The sequence below is a fragment of the Topomyia yanbarensis genome, chromosome 2 (assembly GCF_030247195.1).
Source record: "Topomyia yanbarensis strain Yona2022 chromosome 2, ASM3024719v1, whole genome shotgun sequence".
NCBI lineage: Eukaryota > Metazoa > Arthropoda > Insecta > Diptera > Culicidae > Topomyia > Topomyia yanbarensis.
The window spans coordinates 277,263,267-277,282,211 of NC_080671.1; the positions used below are offsets into that span (position 1 = coordinate 277,263,267).

Here is an 18,945-nt window from a genome sequence, read left to right on the forward strand (position 1 = left end):
CGAACCGAAACACTAAGTCCACCAACCCGCTGGGGACTTGTAAAATTTACTGCCTGCTGACTTAGGCAAAATTACCGACGGCTTTCTTTTAAATCGCACCGAGAACGAAAACGAACAACCTTCCTTCACCAGATCTATTTTCAACTAAACTTATTTTACTTATATAACCAGCCTTGATCAGCTGTGTTTCAATTTCCTCTCTCCCTCTCTCTCTCTATGTACATATATACAGATCAGATCGAAGCTATGATCGCGTCGATCGTTTTCGCTATTCCTTCATCTACATTGCGGTACTAATACAACAATGCTCGTGTCTATTGTGCTGTTCGTTGCGAGTTAAGCTTCTACCGTGGTGTTATACCTTCTCAATTGATAGAAAGGGTGCACTAAATTTATCTGTATCCTTACAGTTCACGATAGTAATTAATTGTTAGTATTTACAAATTTATCATTAGCCTATGTGCCGAACATTCCGGCCACCTTGAAACATATCGGTGTTTCAAAAAAAAACTCAAAAAATTGGTTGTTCTGTTGGTGCTTGCTCCAGTATTGGATGTAGGTGATCTCGGTTGAAGATAGCAGATGTTACTCGGGAATGCGGTAGTTGGGATGCTCGTGTATAACGTCCACCACAAATCCAGTGACTGGCAACCATTGCCCTTGGAGTAGTTCATCGCCATCGACCGAGAATAAAAAAGACCAGGTAGATCGAACGATTGGGGTTAGGGGATTGGAATTGCATTTACCTGTGCAATACGCAGGTGCGCATCGAGCAATTTCTCCCCGTCCGGGTTGCTCTACCTGGATGACATACTTCACTCGGCTCGTTGAGTTGGTGGTGTCGGTAGTAGAGCGATTCTGGCCACAGGACGCACAACCTCCTTGGCTGCAGCGGTTCGTAGCGTGACCACACGAACGATGCCATCGGCTCCGGGATGACATTTGATGATTTGGCCGAGAGGCCAATTGGTTGGCGGGATGTTGTCTTCCTTCACGATGGCGACTCTGCCAACGTCGACGGAGACAGGCGGGTTGCAACCCTTCGTTGCACGGGACTGCAGCTGTTGCAGGTATTCCGTGTACCAGCGAGACCAGATGGTTTGGAACCGTTTCTGAGTTAATTCCCAGTGGTCCAAGTGGTTGTCAGGAGTCTCCTTCAGATCAGCTTCCGGAACAGCTTGGAGATTGCTCCCGACGAGAAAATGTCCTGACGTAAGGACCTCGAGATCGGACGGATCGTCCGGCATTGGAGTCAGCGGACGAGAATTGAGGCACATCTCTATCTGCGCCAGCAGTGTGAGCATGTCCTCGTACGCAACGTTCACGTTGCCGATTGCCTTCAACAAGTGTGTCTTCGCTGACTTCACTGCAGCCTCCCAAAGACCGCCAAAGTGTGGTGCTCGAGGTGGGATGAATTTCCAGCGAATTTCGTTGTCGGAGCACCAGTCGAAGATCTGATTCCGATCAGACTCATCGACCTTCAGCATGCGGTAGATGCGGTTCAGTGCATTCGGTGCACCTTTGAAAGCGGTAGCGTTGTCAGAGTGCAACTCTACCACCTTTCCTCTGCGGGCGACCAGACGACGGAGTGCAGCTAGGAACGCTGGAGTAGACAGGTCGCTCACTAGCTCGATGTGAACTGCCTTCGTAAAGAAGCAGACGAATATGGCCACGTACACCTTGGTTGGGCCACGGTTGCGGACGGCGGACTTCAAATAGAACGGTCCGCAATAGTCGACTCCGCAGACGGAAAACGGTCGGGTTGGAGATACTCTCGATGCCGGAAGATCTGCTGTGCTCTGCTGGACTAGTGTGGGCTTGCTATGGAAGCAAGTGTGGCAACGGTGAAAGACGGATTTCACAAGATTTCTGCCGCCCAGAATCCAAAACTTCTGGCGGAGAGTGGCTAGCAGGAGTTGAGGGCCTGCGTGCAGTAGCTTCAAATGATAAAAACTAGCCAACAGAACAGCGAGCGGATGCTTGGCAGAGAGGACGATCGGGTGTTTCTTCGCATCGGTCAGCGCGGCATTGCGAAGCCGGCCACCGACACGTACGGTGCCTTCGGGATCGACGAACGGGTTCAACCACTTCAGCGTGGAAGATCTTGCTACACGTTCGCCACTAGCGAGATCGGAAATCTCCTCAGCGAAAAGTTCACCCTGCGCGAGATGACAGAGCGAAAGTTCGGCGTGTTGGAGTTCTTGTGCGGTAAGCGGACGGACTGGGTGCGGGTTAATGCTCGGGATGACGAGTGGCTTGTACTTCTCCTTTTCCGAACGACGTTGCGAGGCTCGTTCACGAAGCACGTGCAGATAACGCTGAATGAACGCGGCCACTCGGCGCAGCTTGGAGAAGTTGGAGTAGCGAGCGAATAAATCGGTGCAGAAACTCAGTTGTGTCGTGGTCATGGCAACTAGTGGTATCTTGCGTCCTTCGGCGGACACTTCAGGAGTTTCTGCTGCGGGTAACGTTGGATTTGGCCAAAAATCCGGAGACCTTGATAGCCACGGTGTCCCAGTCCACCATCGTGTACTGTTGAGGATGTCGGTAGGACTCAATCCTCGGGATATGTCGTCAGCAGGATTGTCGACTCCAGGAACATGCTTCCAGCGGTTGAGATCGGTTGAAAGCTGTATCTGCGAGACTCGGTTTGCGACGAAAGTTTTCCAACGACTCGGGTTCCCGCGAAGCCATTGGAGGACAGTAGTGGAATCTGTCCAGAAATGCACAGTCGCAGGAAGCTTCAGCGTCGCGTTCAGCTTCTTGTACAGCTAGGTCGACAAATGTGCGGCGCAGAGTTCCAGTCTGGCGATTGTCTGGCGAGTAGAAAGCGGAGCTACCTTGGACTTGGACGCCAACAACTGGACCGAAACTGACGGCGTCGGGCATCGAAATGAAGCGGGGTACGCGAACTTCACTCAACAGGTGTAGTGTGTTATGGAACAGTTTCCATTCTTCTTGGAGTGTAAATGGGAGCGGCGTGTTCTATTCACATGCTTCGCCATTCTGCTTCAGAGCCCAAAGTCGCTGCATGAAGAGTTTGGCCTTGGTGATCGTTGGACCCACGAGTCCAAGAGGGTCGAAGATTTGGGCGATGTACGACATCACCTTGCGTTTCGTCAGTACGGATGCGGCTAACGGCAACTGAACCTTGAACCGGAGTATGTCCAACCTTGGTTCCCAAATGAGGCCGAGCGTGGAGACGGCCTGGTCATCCTGAAGATTGTGGAACGGCTGAATTGCCACATCATCAGGTGGTACATCCCCAAGTACTTCAGGAGAATTCGATGCCCATTTCCTGAGCGGTAATCCAGCGGAAGCTAGCATTGCCGATGCCTCGCGACGCAGCTTGATGGCGGATTCTACGTCCGGCGCTCCAGAAAGAAAATCGTCGACGTAGAAGTCTTCCGTAACTGGCCCACTCGCGATTGGATACGACTGCCTGGTATCCTGTGCAATCTGCTGCAGGGTACGAGTAGCTAGGTAAGGAGCGCTTGCTGTTCCGTACGTTACTGTCTGCAGTTCATAGGTAGCGATGGGTTCGTCTGGGCCTGTACGCCAAAGAATTCGCTGAAACGGCTGATCTTCAAGATGCAGGAATACTTGCCGGTACATCTTCTCGATGTCCGCAACCAGAGCGACGTGATGTGTCCGAAATCTCATCACGATGGAGAGTAGATCTTGCTGAACTACGGGTCCGACCAACAGCGTGTCGTTCAGCGAATATCCTGACGCCGTCTTGCAGGACGCGTCGAAAACGACCCTAACTTTCGTAGTAGTGCTCGACTCCTTGAACACGGGATGATGTGGGAGATAACAGTGAGCCTTCACGTCATCTACAGGCTCGTCAAGCCTTCTCATGTGACCGAGCTGTAGGTACTCATCCATGAAGCGATTATACGATTCCTTGATTGCAGGATCTCGTTGCAAACGGCGCTCCAGGCTGTGAAAACGGCGTTCTGCGATGGCTCTGGAGGCCCCCAGGAAGACTTCTGGATCTTCATTGTGAGGAAGACGTACGACGTACCTTCCAGTCGAATCACGCTTGACTGTACTGGAGTACAACTCTTCACAGCGATTTTCTTCGGGTGAGTGTGCAGGCCCAGTGGAAATCGCTTCTAACTCCCAAAACTTCTGAAGTGTGGCTTCCAAATCTTCATTGGTAATGGAGAGATTGCAGATCCGGGGAATGCAGGTAGATCCATTGGACGCGGAACCAGAGACCACCCATCCGAATGGTGTTTCGACTACCCACGGAAGACCGTTACCGAGCGAGATCTTCCTACCGGTGTGAAGTTCCCAGAAGGCCTCACTTCCGATGACGAGGTCAATCCTTCCTGGGACGTGGAATTGTGGATCTGCTAATCCAACCTGCGGGAATTTCCACGCCGACGTATCGACCGGCATGGTCGGCAGCTCTGCGGATGGCTGCTTCAGAATGAAAAACTCGAGCTTAGTGGAGAATGGCTGAGTTCTCGATTCAATGGAGGCGGTGATGGCATTTTTCACCCTTTGCGTTGAGAGACCGATTCCTGCGACCGAAATGTCCACCTTGGTGCGACGGCTGAGGAGAACCTTCGCTAACTGACCGGAGATGAAATTGGACATTGACGCCGAGTCCAGTAGAGCACGAGCCTTGTGTTCCCTGCCATGATCATCAACAATGTTGAGAACAACCGTTTCCAGTAGAACCATACTGCATGCGGTTTGGACCGCCATGCTGACCTGCGGTGGAGCAGAACCCGAACTGGACGAATACGGCTGTTGAACCGGTGGAGATTGTTGTGATGATCCCGTAATGGCAGGACTCGACGACACCCTGGATGGAGAGGAATCGTGTAACAGGGAATGATGTCTTTCGTGGCACGTACGACACGTAAACTTCGATACACACTTCCTGGCTGGGTGACCGAAGCTCAGACAGTTCCAACACAACCGTTTTTGCGAAACCAGCTTTCGGCGCTGGCGGACATCCTTTCCTAGGAACACTGGGCAGTTGCGGAGGGAGTGGCTGTCTGAACATGCTAACTGACATGGAGAATCTTGGTTAGGCGTAGCAGCTGCGTTAGCTGCGAACTTCACCTTCGTGCCCTTCCAACTCGGGGGGCCGGCCACCTTCGGAGGTGCCGGTTGCTGCGTATCTGGTCCGACAGAATTGAGGACGCGTACCCGCTGGTACAGGAACTCAACCAGTTCCTCGTACTTGACATCGTCCTGGCTACTCGTTTTCTCCTCCCATGCTCGCAATGTGGATTGGTCCAGCTTGTACGACAGCATGTTCGCCAACGGCGTATCCCAATGCTCCACAGGTTCATCCAATTTCGCCAACGCCCGTACATGGCGCTGAAAATCGTCGACCAGACTGTGGATGCGCTTAGCAGATTCCTGCTTGACCGCTGGCAGCTCGTAGAGTGTCCTAAACAGCTGACGTTTGAGAAAACGGCGATTGTCGTACCTCTTGTGTAGGGCGTCCCATGTTGACGCATAGTTGTCGGCTTCGACGTCAACTGATTCGAACGGCTTCTTTGCGTCCCCTTCAAGCGATTGTAGAAGGTACTGAAGCTTGGCGACCGTTGGTATGTTCCCATTGGAATGAACCATGGACGTAAAGGTGTCTCGAAATGACAACCAACGTGAGAAATCGCCATCAAATCTCGGTAGGTCGATCTTTGGAAGACGGAGGTGGAATCCTGTCGAGAAAGTGTGTTGATTTGCCATCATGGATGTGTTCAAAGCTGAGTTGTTCGCTTCTACAGGAACCTTGGAGAGTAGGAAGCCTTTCGCTGCGCAGTATCGCTGCTCGAAATCGACACGTTCCGCCAGGTGTGATGCCAGAAACTCCTCCTTGTCCAGTCTTTCAATTGCATCCTGCGCCTCCATGAACTGCGCATAAACCCTATCCAGCGACTCTATACGAACACTCAACTGAAAAGCATCACGTGCAGGATCGTACCGAATGATAAACTTCTCCAAAGCATCACGAATTGCCAGCAATCCATTGCGCTGGACAAGCCGGTCTCCCAACACTTTCTCCTCTTTGGGTGGCATCACGACGCACTACGAACGGAAACGGCAGTTAAATCGATAACGGACTCCTTCCCGACGCGAACTAACCGTTTCTACGCGAAACCGAACCGAACGAGGACAAAACACACTCGAAACGATTAAATCCTTCCCGACGCGATGAATTGCCCTTCGCGAACGCGAAATTCGAACGGAAGTGAGCAGTTTTATAATCGAACGATTGCTCCTTCCCGTCGCGAACTAACTCACTTCTACGCGGTATCGCAAATCGAGGGCGCGAAACGATTTTCCACTCGATTCGCGGACCGTCCACCGATTGCCACAATGACTGAAGGTCACCCACTTTCTTAAAACTAAAAAAATGCTACTGCAAGCCACGTGTGGCGGAAGATTGGAATTGACTCAGCGGGGATTCCAGTCCGGAATCAGAAGTGTTGCTCAATGACCAGGCAGTGACATTTATCAGCAGTACCTTCACTGACAACAACAACTTCCCAAGCGACGCTCACTCAGCGTCCAAAATGGCTCTGCAGATGCGGCTATCGGGGTTCAACTACCTCCCGATCCGTTGAATAGCCACCAGTCACAATGGCCCACTCGATGGCTTGAAAAATGGCCACAGTCCAAGCGCTTCACACGCGACAGTAATCGCGGTAGCGCGAAAATCTTTCCACCACACAATCTATAGCACTTGCCGTCGTATTTCGGCTCTTTCACTTGCGCCTTTACCTTTGCGCGAATATTTATTTTGCCGTGCGATCGCGTTTGCTCGAAAAATCCACTTTCACTGCGGCGCACCCGCCAATTCGCAAACGCGATAGCGATCTTTTTCAGCCACGCAATGGCTACACTTTTCCCAAGCGGTACCTTTCCCGCGATTCATTCACTACCGCACAACGCACTTGCGGTTTGAATTGCCTTCTATCCGGCTCGAAGGACCAGAATGTTCGAGCACGAACTTTTGCCGGCCACCGAAGGACTTTCTTCGCTGGTTTTAGAAACCAGCAACTCACAAGCGCGCACGAAAACAGTACCAAACACGGCCAATTATTGTCACTCACCGTCTTCAATTTGGCCGGTTTAATGTATCGATCGGAATCGCCTTTTCAGCGCGATCACCGATGGCACAACACGCGAAATGTACCGCACCGAATAGTTCACCTGTCGCTAGGGAACTTAGCCAACTTGTACTGTGGCTCACAGTATCACAAAACGAACCGAAACACTAAGTCCACCAACCCGCTGGGGACTTGTAAAATTTACTGCCTGCTGACTTAGGCAAAATTACCGACGGCTTTCTTTTAAATCGCACCGAGAACGAAAACGAACAACCTTCCTTCACCAGATCTATTTTCAACTAAACTTATTTTACTTATATAACCAGCCTTGATCAGCTGTGTTTCAATTTCCTCTCTCCCTCTCTCTCTATGTACATATATACAGATCAGATCGAAGCTATGATCGCGTCGATCGTTTTCGCTATTCCTTCATCTACATTGCGGTACTAATACAACAATGCTCGTGTCTATTGTGCTGTTCGTTGCGAGTTAAGCTTCTACCGTGGTGTTATACCTTCTCAATTGATAGAAAGGGTGCACTAAATTTATCTGTATCCTTACAGTTCACGATAGTAATTAATTGTTAGTATTTACAAATTTATCATTAGCCTATGTGCCGAACAATATATATATATATATATATATATATATATATATATATATATATATATATATATATATATATATATATATATATATATATATATATATATATATATATATATATATATATATATATATATATATATATATATATATATATATATATATATATATATATATATATATATATATATAAACAAAGTTGGCGTACGTAAGACCGCGCATCACTTAAGAACGGCATGATGGATTTGCGCAATTTGTTCTTCATTTTGTTGATATCATGAATTCTCGAAATAATTTCAATGATGAATACTGTTTTCGGCAGAACGAAGTTTGCCGGGTCAGCTAGTCTAAGATAGTTTCACACGAGGCCTAGTGGTTTGGAAATTTTTCTCACTTATTTCATTACCAAAAAATAATTGGGTTTAGTGGCATGAAAATATTTGACGGGATTCTTTACAACTTCTTCATTGACAATTCTAATTGACCTTCTGAAAATTGGGATGTCAAACATCCTAAATTTCAGAGACAGAAAACTATTTGTGCTTTTGGTTCAAGTTTGTAATCTTTACCGATAGGTTCGAAGGAACTACAATTCATCGGAAGGTATTGCTTGGTTACAAGGGTTTGTTTATGTTTTAGAAAGGACCGTATGTCGCATTTTTTTTGGTTATGATCGTTTATGTCAGCTATTATGATTTTGTTCAAGACGAAATGTTGGGACACACCGTTTCCAATTGAACGCAAACCACAGCAGTAACTGTTCAAAGTATTGGTTAGCATGAAACGATTTATTCAAATTTTCTCCGCAAAGTGTATTGTGGCAGTTGGATTTTACGGCCATTTCCTATCAATTATGCGAGAAATCGTTACTAAATTGATCCTATATTATGCGAAATGTATTACATTTGAAATCAAAATATGACTTGAGTACAAGAAAACCCTCATATACAAAAAAGTCCTCGAATATATCCTAAAAAAATTATCTTGATCCAAAAACTCAAAGTTCTTCGTTCACTGTTTGTCACACTGAGGCTGCGAACCATTTGGTTAAATTTTTAAGTTTTAGTTAAAATTTGACACTTTGAAAGATATTTGCAAAATAACCCTACTCTGGAGTAGGGTTCGTCACGGTCAGCCCGGGAACAACTTGACAGATAGTGCTTGTTTCATATATGTACCACTAATTTGATGGTGGCGCTAGTATGCCTTCTCCGTACGAGTACCACGAACAACGAAACGAAATAGTTTCAAGAGAAAAGCGTTTTTCGTTACGTGTGTTATGAACGCCGTCGATGCAGCAAGAACAACATTTAGAAAAAGCGTATTCCAAAATGTGGATAAAGAAAACAATTATTAGAGAATAAATTTATCCCTAATTGGAAACTGTCAGCAAGGTACATAAATCTTGTTATAAATTTAACTGGAAGTCGTTTTTTGGTTTTATTGTTGTGTGAAGTGCTTTTTGCTGAGAAATATAAATGAAAATCATTTTGGCCAATGAAAGTAAATCACCAAGCCAATAACAATTCGTGAACATATGACATCTTGTTTCAAATTAATTAAGAACGTCAAGAATTCTAGAATTTTGTTTGGGAATATAAACGAAATATGTAGGATTTTCTACACAGTTAGCAAAATTGGTTTTGGATAGAATTTGTGCGCTTTTACCAGAATTCTGGCAGCAAACCGGTAGTGCCCGGTTTTAGCAAGTATGCTGCCAGGAATATACAATGATGTTCGACTCTTGCCAGAGTTTTGTTCGACTTTTGCAATAATTCTGTCCAAAAGATTTTGCGATGGTTTTGGTACGGATCCCTTCAGAATTCATTTCGCATATTACTCAGCTCCAGCCCGTCAGAAAACTAATTGAACGGCGTCTACCGGAGGATTTCATGTTGGTTCGATCCCGAAGATTTTCGGAAATTTCAATATAAGTGGAAGCGGCTCGAATTCTTGTATTTTTGGATATCGATTTATTTTTCTTGGATTTTTAGATCCAAAATGGAACCTTAACCATTCTGTTAAGGTATGGACAGTTTGAACAGCGAAAAAAATTTGGTGAAAAAATGCTTAAATTGTTCACTTTTTACAGATATAGACAATAATAGATGGGATGCGCCTTTTTTAAATTTTGTTCCATTCGAGCCGCCATGACATCACCAAATCACCACAAAATTTGCTTATGAGTTCAATATATGAGAGCTGTCAAGTTGTCCCTGGGCTGGTCACGGTTGCGGTAATTACCGCAAAATCTGCAGTGCGGTGAGCCACTTTTTCCCGCAGATGCGGTGCGGGAAAAAGCTTTTACCGCGCGGTTTTATCGCAACCGCAGAAAAAAATTGATAAAGTGATAATTTTGATTATTCTAAATTGATAAACAGATTGCTATAACGAAAGAAAATCTAGCTGTGTCCGAAATATTTTGACGCCATTATTTTTACGACATATTTTGGACTAGTTATTTTATACTTCTAAGTAAAACTTCACAAACTAACCATTTCAAACACATAAAATGCAAGATCCAAATAGAGACGAAATTATTAAATCATTGAAAAACAATAAATTTTTACTGTTAAATCCAATTTAAAAGTACATCACTTCTCCCGATTTCTGTTGGAATTAGTGGAATTATGAATCGTTTTCGATATCAATTTTTCAACTGTGAGTTTTGACTAATTTAAAGGAATTAGAGATGAACTAATTATGCTGGGACTTAAACACAACTCAAAGAATATAATTATCTTCATCAACCCAAACGAATTTGGAGTAATTGGCAGTAAAGGATACAAAAGTATGAAAGCGTCCAAAATAAAGAGGGGTCCAAATTAGGATGATTATTCTATCATTCGTTCATCAACATCGTATTTCCACAGAGAACAGACATCCGTGATCGAACAAAAATATTTAAAAAAAACGTGTGTAAACGTTTGCATTAATATACGATAAACACTAGCGCCGCCTCACCAACCTATCCCAACTATCCGTCAAATCCATTCCGGAACCGGCTCGAAATCCTGAATTGATTCAGTATGGAATCTTGCTCAAAGAAAACAACCGATTCCGTCTCTATCGGTTGATGCATTTGAGCTGGAATTCATGCTGAAGGTCCAAACCGGTTCCGGACTAGTTTGACTGGGGAGAGGAATAACCGTTGTCAATTCTGTCGAACTTAGCCGCAAAAAAAACATGACGACAGTAGCGCACCGTTAGAGATTTTACACAAGTTGAATGCTGAAGATGGACGTCTGTTCTCTGTGGTATTTCTATCTTCTTTGATTGCTGTGTAAATTCCATGTGATTTTTTCTGCAGTCAATTTTATTGGACACTTTCTCAAAAAGGATGCTACCGTAAAACGGGGGAAAATTGATAAATTTTTCTATATTTTTTCGAATGACTTTCTTCAAATCAGATAGATGTAACCACAGAACTACCAGACATGACACTCGAGATCACAAAATGTTGCAAAAATTTAACGGCCTTTTCAAACGTTAGATTACCATTCCCATAGCTTTCCGTGCTCACCGCAAGAGGCGCGTGACCGTATGACATGATTGACAAAAATACCCAAACACATACCATTAAGCGTCTGCGTTTTGTTATTACCGTTATTGTGCTAAATGAACTATGTTAGGAACAAACAAAAACAAGCTGGTGCTCTACAGTTGATTGTAGTAACCGTTCGTCGTAAAATGAAAACTTTAAGGTGCTTTCTGTGTGAACAAAACGAGCGTAAACTTTGGAGGAGCAATGTATGCAGGAAGCAGTGGCCATTAAGATGCACTGCAAAGACGATGATTTTGGCAGCGTTCGCAATTAATTCAGCATGTTTTTCTGCTGGCCATCAAATGAGAGTCAATTAGGAAATTGCTTTACACATTGTTAAGAGTTAAATTTAATCCAGTTGAAAATAAAATAATGAAAATCAAATGGCATTGCGTGTAAACATTCTCTTCAATTTCAATTTAGTCAAACAAGCACTTTCCACAATCTTCAGCACAACTTGTCTGTTCGTCCACATTACAGCACGGATCAAATTGTCCTCATCGCTTTCTGTGTTTACGATAATCCTTTCTAGGCAACATGACCTACCCATTGTTCAGTTTCCTCATACAGTGGAGTTGCCCGTAAAGAAACTTCTACCTTTCCTAGAATTCATTCATTTCGGAATACAAATTTGAAGGTCTAATCTGACTTCCGTTTAATTGATGTTTGTTGTTAGGTGCATTTGCCCATAATAACTACTTACGCACATCAATGTACCGTCATGTCAAATGGACAGATGTGTCAAACAGATGATATGGTTCAAAGAATCGCCACGAGGCGGCGATAGTGTTCCACGCGAATTTAAATTTGAAATGATGATCACGTTTTATTCAGCGAACTGTTCTCATTGTCATGTCTGGTAGGTCTGTGATGTAACTGTTTGCATTTTTAAAGCAAGTACTGGTACCCATAGATTGAAAACGTCCAAATTGCTTGGTAATTTATTTCGTTTTACTATAATAATAAATTAAATTTGTTGTAAATTTTTATTCGTTGTTTTCCCAACTTTGATCATCAAAATATGTGTATCGAAATAAGAAATAACGCTCCAAATGTTGTGTAAATTGCATATCTGCAGGTGATTTCATGGCCCGATATTGTTTCGCAAGCAAATAAAATTGCCTGGAAGGATACGGACGATTTTTATCGAAATTTTTCGGAAAAATCGTCGAAATAAAATAGTTAGCAATAAAAATCTCGGATTTTTTTAAATAAATTATTGGACAAAAATATTTACGGTTTCTAAAAAAGTGATCAGTTCAGTTGAACTTGGTTGATTTCATTAATATACAAGCAATTGTTTGAACAGATTGAAACGATGCATGAAAGTTGTATAATTTTCAAGTGGAATTTGTGTTCATAAAAGGTACATTAAGTGTCAAAATAATCGTTGCCGGTAGATGCTGAACATGTTGAGAATATGATTCGTATTTTGTTTCGATAATTTTGTTCGAAGGAATCATCTTATCGTACGTTACTGAAAAGTCTCATTTGATCAAATTTACCCCGGTGATCAAAGATACCCCGTTTTACGGTATATGATTACACAAATGTAGAATTTTTCAACACTGTTTTTAAAAATTTTGCCGCATTACCGCGCGGTACGGTAAATAAAGTGCAGTTGCGGTAAGCGCCCACATCCGCACCGCGACGAACCCTACTCTGGAGCATGGTTAAAATTGACAGAGCGATAGTTAAATTTGACAGCTCGATGGTTAAAATTTTGCCAACGATGCAGAATAAAAAGGAAGAAACATTTTCTGTACCTAATTGAGGTTGTCAATATTTTTCAATACAAAATTAAGGGATAAAGATGGAAACGATAAGCGTTTCAATCTTTAGCTAAGGTAGGCTTTTTAAGTTTTGCGCTAGGGTGAAACGTTCGTGTCCAGACTGAAACTGACACCTTCAAACCAACAGCGTTGGATTGTTGTTTTCAACAAAAACTTAGTTCGCCCATATATTGATTAGACGAAACCAAAAACTATTTTTTCAGTTGAAATTGTGATGAAACGGTTTTCCGTGAAGCGTTGCAATGAAATCCACGAAATGTTGCAATTGTGGTAAAAGTTTCATTGAGGTTGTTCAAATATAAAGGTTGCAGTTCATGACAAGTGAATTTTATACGAAGATGCTCATGGTTCATGCAAAAAAAGTTATCAGTCATGCCCGAGAACAATCGAAAAAATGAAGAAGAAGGCATACATCATTGAATAAGCTGTTTCTGCGAAAGGAACCACTCACCATCTTGGAAAGAAATATTAATATCATACTAGTTTGGTCAACACTTATCTAAGACTTTTCATCCCAAAAATATTATAGGTTGCCCTATATCAGGTGGAATCTGGATTTATAATTTACAGCTAAAAGATGATACTTTCTAAGCTCTCAAATTCTGCTGAATGCACTGTTAAACTAAACACAACTAATTGGCGAATAAAAAAATGCACGTTGACTTACAAACCACTAGGTTTCCTTTGAAATTAACTTAGGCTTAGACTTCGTTAAAATATTAAACAACTTTTCCGGATAATTTCAAATCGGTTTTTAGTTGTTAACAAAGTTGTAGACAATTAAACTATCTATCAGATTCTTACTTTTAGTGTTGTTTGAATGTCTAAAGCACCATCTAGGGGCAGAAATATGAACTAGTACCATTATAAAATCTATGTTGTCACGAAAAAAACTTGAAAGAAAAGTTGTTCTAAACCCCCGACGGACTATTTTGATGCTGGTTTCAAGTGAAAGGGATAGCCCATTCTTGCATATCCTGAAGTTTCAGAGATGCTGAGTTTTTTTTGCATAAATTTGTTAAAAAAGACAACGTGAGGTCTTCAAGTTATAATGTAAACAGCGAACATGTTGCCAATTGATTAGACATTTTAGGTGGAAGAATCATCGCTTAGAAATACAATAAAAAAAAATATGAAAAAAGTCTCTTTCTTACCGCTTAAGTTAATTTGTCTGAAATCAATGATCTACAACATTTGCTGTTATTTATTTGAATTTCTCAATATTGAAATCTTTGATTTCTAAATAGCTATTCAAATAATCAATCGCATTATTTATTGTTTGGACCTCTACTTACGTTCGCAGTTTTTTCAGTTTATTGATTCCATTCAAATTCTGTACTTGGCTTAGCAAAACAACGCAGTAGAGTTCAATAAATTATTCAGAGAAATTCTATGACCGTAGTTTATATAGCTTTATGGTTTTAATGATAAAGAAGGATGCAGGATGATTCGATAGAATAACACTTTCTATTAGGTTACTAATTGTTTAGAAGATTCAGAAAAATAGCTTGGTTGGTCTCATTAGATTGCAGAATAATTCTTACAAATATACAAATATCCTTGATAACGTAATAAGGCATTTTAGATTTATTAAGCTATTATTCTATCAAATAATAACCTACATAGAGATTGTGAGTTGACTAGTTTAGTAATTTATTTTAAACTCCCCGATCAATATGTCTCAGCATAAAATGAATTCGAAGGGCCTTGCTCGTTATTAAACACATCGTAAACTAATTTGTAAGCATGTCGATTTGTAACCATTAGTATATTTATAGTAAACCCGAAAAAAGTAGCAAAATTAATAGCGTTCTGTCAATTCAAGCAAACAATTCATAAGGATTCAAAAGACTTTTGAAATACGCACAAAAAATAACTGTGTTACAATATTTAATGCCGCTGGAGTTCAGTCGGAAAACGAAATTGTTTGTCAATAGATGAAAAGGTGCCGCTTCATTTTATTTTTATCCTACTCAACTATCAATTAAAAGTTAATAGTATCTGTACTAAAATAGATAGAATCGATTTTTGATAAAATAGTGCATATTCGAGAATACTACCTTATAAACTTAATTACTAATGTTTATCTATTGATATTAATAAATTTTTTATGCAACTTTAAAGTGTATGTTATTGCAGTGGCGTAGTAAGAAAATTTTTCTGGGGGGGGGGGGGGGGGGTGATATGATTTTTTTTGTATATATATGAAAAAATGTTCAAAAGCATTCTGAGCAGGAAAAAATGTTCAAAACCAACAACTCAGGGAACGGGTTTGAGTAGTCAAGGTAGGAAAGCAAGCTGTTGGTATAGAATTAATGCTCTTCCCCTACGAGGACAATCTGGGCGGCAAACTTCAGACTGTCTAACTTACTGAGTCCTTCAGTTCCCTTGTGCAATTCAGTACCACTTCCTCGTTGAGCTTCCGACTGGTTCGCGAACTACTCGGTCAAGTCCCCGACGATAGATCTAGCCTACTCTGACGAAAAGTTCCCCGGCGAGAGAAGTTCGAAAGCGAGCCAACCAGCCAGGTGCTGCGGTCATTTTTGCGATTCCGGTAGAGTAGGGCATCCGGTTTGCTGGAGCCCCGGCGCGACTGGGGGTGTATCGTCGCGATCTACGTGGTCTCGTTCCCGGCGGTGAATCTGACGGTACGCTGACGGAGAGGTCCCAGACGAAAGAAGTTCTCCCGATACCGATTCTGATTTGGTTTCAGTACTACAACTTCTTGAGTCCTTTGGCTCCGTGACCGGTGCCATTTAGCACCGCAACTCCTTTAAGCCATTTAGTTCTCTTCTTGGGCCATTTAGCACTACTTCCTTGATGATCCATTCAGCTCCTCGACTTGTTCGCGAACAACTCAATCTATTCTCCGACGATGGACCTGACCTACTCCGTCAGAGAATTTCCCGGCGAGAGAAGTTCTCCCGAGATCGAGCTAATCAGCTAGGTGCCGAGGCCAGTTCGGCGATTCTGGCGAAGCAGGGTGTCCGGTGGACTGGTGTGCCGATGACCCGCGACTAGTGGTGTCTCGTCGCTGTCTACTCAGTCTAGTCCCCAGCGGTGAATCTAGCTTACGCAAACGAAGAGTTCCCTGGCAAAAAAGGTCTCCCAATATCGATTCTTCTTTGGTTTTCGCTATTTTTCTATCGGAACAACCGGTGGGGTGCCGTGGTCGGTCTGATGAATCCGCATGGAGCGTGACGTCCGGTTCGCTGGCGTTTCGACGACTCATACTCGCTGCTCTGTTGCAGTCGGTGGTGAATCTAGCGTAATCCTGCGGAGAGTTCCCTGGCGGTGATTGCTCTCCCGTAACCGTTGTTCGATGTCCATTCCGTTGTAAGACGGTCATGATCTACATCAGCGGTTCTCAACCTTTTCGTATCACGGACTCCTTAGATATCACACTGGGTTGCTGCGGACCCTTATAGATAAACATCATTTCTGTATGCAATCAATATGTTATTTTCAATTTGTTAGGAAACATGACTTGAAATTTCAATATGCACTCAGAATATATATTTTCTTCGCGGACTCCCAGCAATGACTTCGCGGCCCCCTAGGGGTCCGCGGACCCCAGGTTGAGAATCACTGATCTACATCATATCTCTGTTTACTGCGTTCCACGTCTGTATAAATCCGGAACTTGCTGCTAAGACGGTTGAACCCGGATTTGAGATTTCCACGGATCATCAAACGACACTATGCCAACGAGCCGATAATTTTAACCAAAAAACGACTTTATTTATCCGAAACAACGTGTATTCGGTAAATCACAAGTTTGTTGAGGTCCGTCCTCGAGTGATAAGTTTATAATGACTGATTGATTTGCTCTTGCGCAATCCTTTTATACAAAGCAAAGCAAAGCAGAAAATTGCACAATATGTGAGAAACAAAATCAAGATATATAACGAGAGAGTTAACGAGTATGATTTCCTGCTTTAGTTTATCATTTCCTACCGTTTCCTGTGCTATCTATTATCAATCGACTGATAGGGTTGTACTAATATTAATTAAATAGGATTTTTTTATAAATACTAATTTAACAAATTTTCAATGAATCAAGTATGCGCCAACATGCCGGGCCACGTTGAAAGGAACTTTCAACTATTCTCCGCTCACTGGCTTTAGTCGATGGTGTTCTGCGATGACGTAGGCCGAGTAGGGATTGTCGAAGTTGAAGGATGTTCAGCTGATTGCCAGTCGGTAACACCCAGTAGCAGTTCTTACATCGACAACTCGAACGTGGCCGTCTGGCCCTGGAAACACCTTCTCAATGCGGGCGAGGTTCCATTGCATCGGAGGTGCTGATTCCCTTTTCAATAAAACGAGAGTTCCAACCTTGATGTCGGGGCGAACTGATGGCCATCGGTGACGGTTTTGTAGCTGGTCAATATAGTTACGAGACCATACCTTCCAGAAGTGTTGAAGTTTCTGCTGCATTTTCTGAAATGAAGTTAAGCGATTAATGTATATGTCGCTTAAATCGGGCTCAGCAATTGAGTGTATCGGCTCTCCCACTAGGAAATTCCCTGGCGTTAAGGCAATAACATCTGCTGGATCTGATGATAAAGCTGTGAGAGGCCGCGAGTTCATGATACCCTCGATCTGCGTGATGAGAGTGTGGAAGTCATCAATGGAGAGGTGCGTTTCTCTCATAATCTGGTACAAATGATGCTTGAAGATTTTAACGGCTGCCTCCCACAGCCCTCCGCAGTGAGGAGATCGAGCCGGATTGAAGTGAAATTGTATTCCACTTCCAGTGCAGCCTTTGGTTATGGAATTGGACGAGTGAATCTCGTCAAAACGTTGTTTGTGTTTTTGAAGCTGCTGAACAAACATGCGCGCATTGTCGCAGTACAAGTCCGAAACGCGACCACGACGCGAAACGAAACGTTTCAATACGCTTATGAACGACGCCGACGACAAGCCGTAGACCATTTCGATGTGGACGGCTTTGGAGGCCATGCAGACGAAGATCGCGACGAAAATCTCTGAATCAAAGCAGCTTTGTTGCGCTTGCCTCACGAGCAGTCTCAACGAGTCGTCTAACTCATTTGGCGTGAGTGGACCTTCTAATTTTATTATTGAACGACAATTCCTAGTGAATCTGAGAATCCAAGCGAGTTTTCGGTGCAAAGGTGGTAGTGTAGAATGTTCTGCAGCTAGAGATAGCATCGAGGGCAGCGAGAGGATCACGAGAGAAACAATGCCTCGATATTCGATTTCTCGAGCCTCCAAATGACTCGGGGAGAGATTCACAATATTTTTAGGCCAGTGCTCTTGGGATTGGGGTAAATAGGGGGGACAATGCCACCAGACAATATCGTTAATAATTTGAGATGGAAGCACTCCGCGAGAGATTCGATCGGCTGGATTCATCTCAGTAGGGACGTGACGCCAAATATTCCCACGAGTGAGGCGATGTATCTCAGCTACACGATTCGACACAAATACTTTCCAAGCTAATGATGACGTAGCTAACCAGTGCAGAACAATGCTGGAATCAGTCCAAAAAGTGACAGAACAAGTGAGTTCAGTTCAGTTCTTCACGGTATCTGCGAGCTGAGCAGCTAATACTGCACCACAAAGTTCAAGGCGAGGGGTTGATAGCTTTGAGATGGGGCATACTTTCGACTTTGACATGACCAAATTAACTGCCACGTTTCCATTAGAATCAACCGATTTAGCGTAAATGCAGCATCCGTACGCTTTGTCAGATGCATCCGAAAAACAGTGCAGTTCCACGAATTTAAATGTCGGCTCCGACGAGACCCATCGGATCGAAAAGACGAGACATATCCGATAGCACAATTCGTTTAGTGATGGGTTCAGATGCAATCAACGAAGGAACTTTAAATCCAAAACAGTCTGCTTGCGGATGCCATAGCAGCCCGAGAGTTTTAACTGAACAATATTTATC

At 43.3% G+C, this 18,945-nt stretch overlaps 1 protein-coding gene across 1 annotated transcript; it reads right to left on the reverse strand.

Annotated features, from left to right (window-relative positions):
• Positions 1-815: 815 nt before the first annotated feature.
• Positions 816-17,990, reverse strand: LOC131680357 (uncharacterized). The gene is made up of 4 exons (XM_058961078.1): positions 17,544-17,990; positions 17,436-17,468; positions 2,994-6,057; positions 816-2,713 (listed from the first exon to the last, which is right to left on the reverse strand). Exons 1-4 carry the CDS (start codon positions 17,988-17,990, stop codon positions 816-818), a joined length of 5,442 nt encoding a protein of 1,813 aa, XP_058817061.1.
• Positions 17,991-18,945: the final 955 nt, after the last annotated feature.

What these genes read in the sequence shown, in the direction of transcription:
- LOC131680357 (XM_058961078.1), bottom strand. Translation starts at nt 17,990, where the DNA reads ATGGCCTCCAAAGCCGTCCACATCGAAATGGTCTACGGCTTGTCGTCG. An exon ending in TAACGCCAGGGAATTTCCTA is followed by an intron (nt 17,469 to 17,543) that starts GTGGGAGAGCCG and finishes ACTTCATTTCAG; the next exon opens with AAAATGCAGCAGAAACTTCA. An exon ending in GAAGCAGAATGGCGAAGCAT is followed by an intron (nt 2,714 to 2,993) that starts GTGAATAGAACA and finishes ATTTCTGGACAG; the next exon opens with ATTCCACTACTGTCCTCCAA.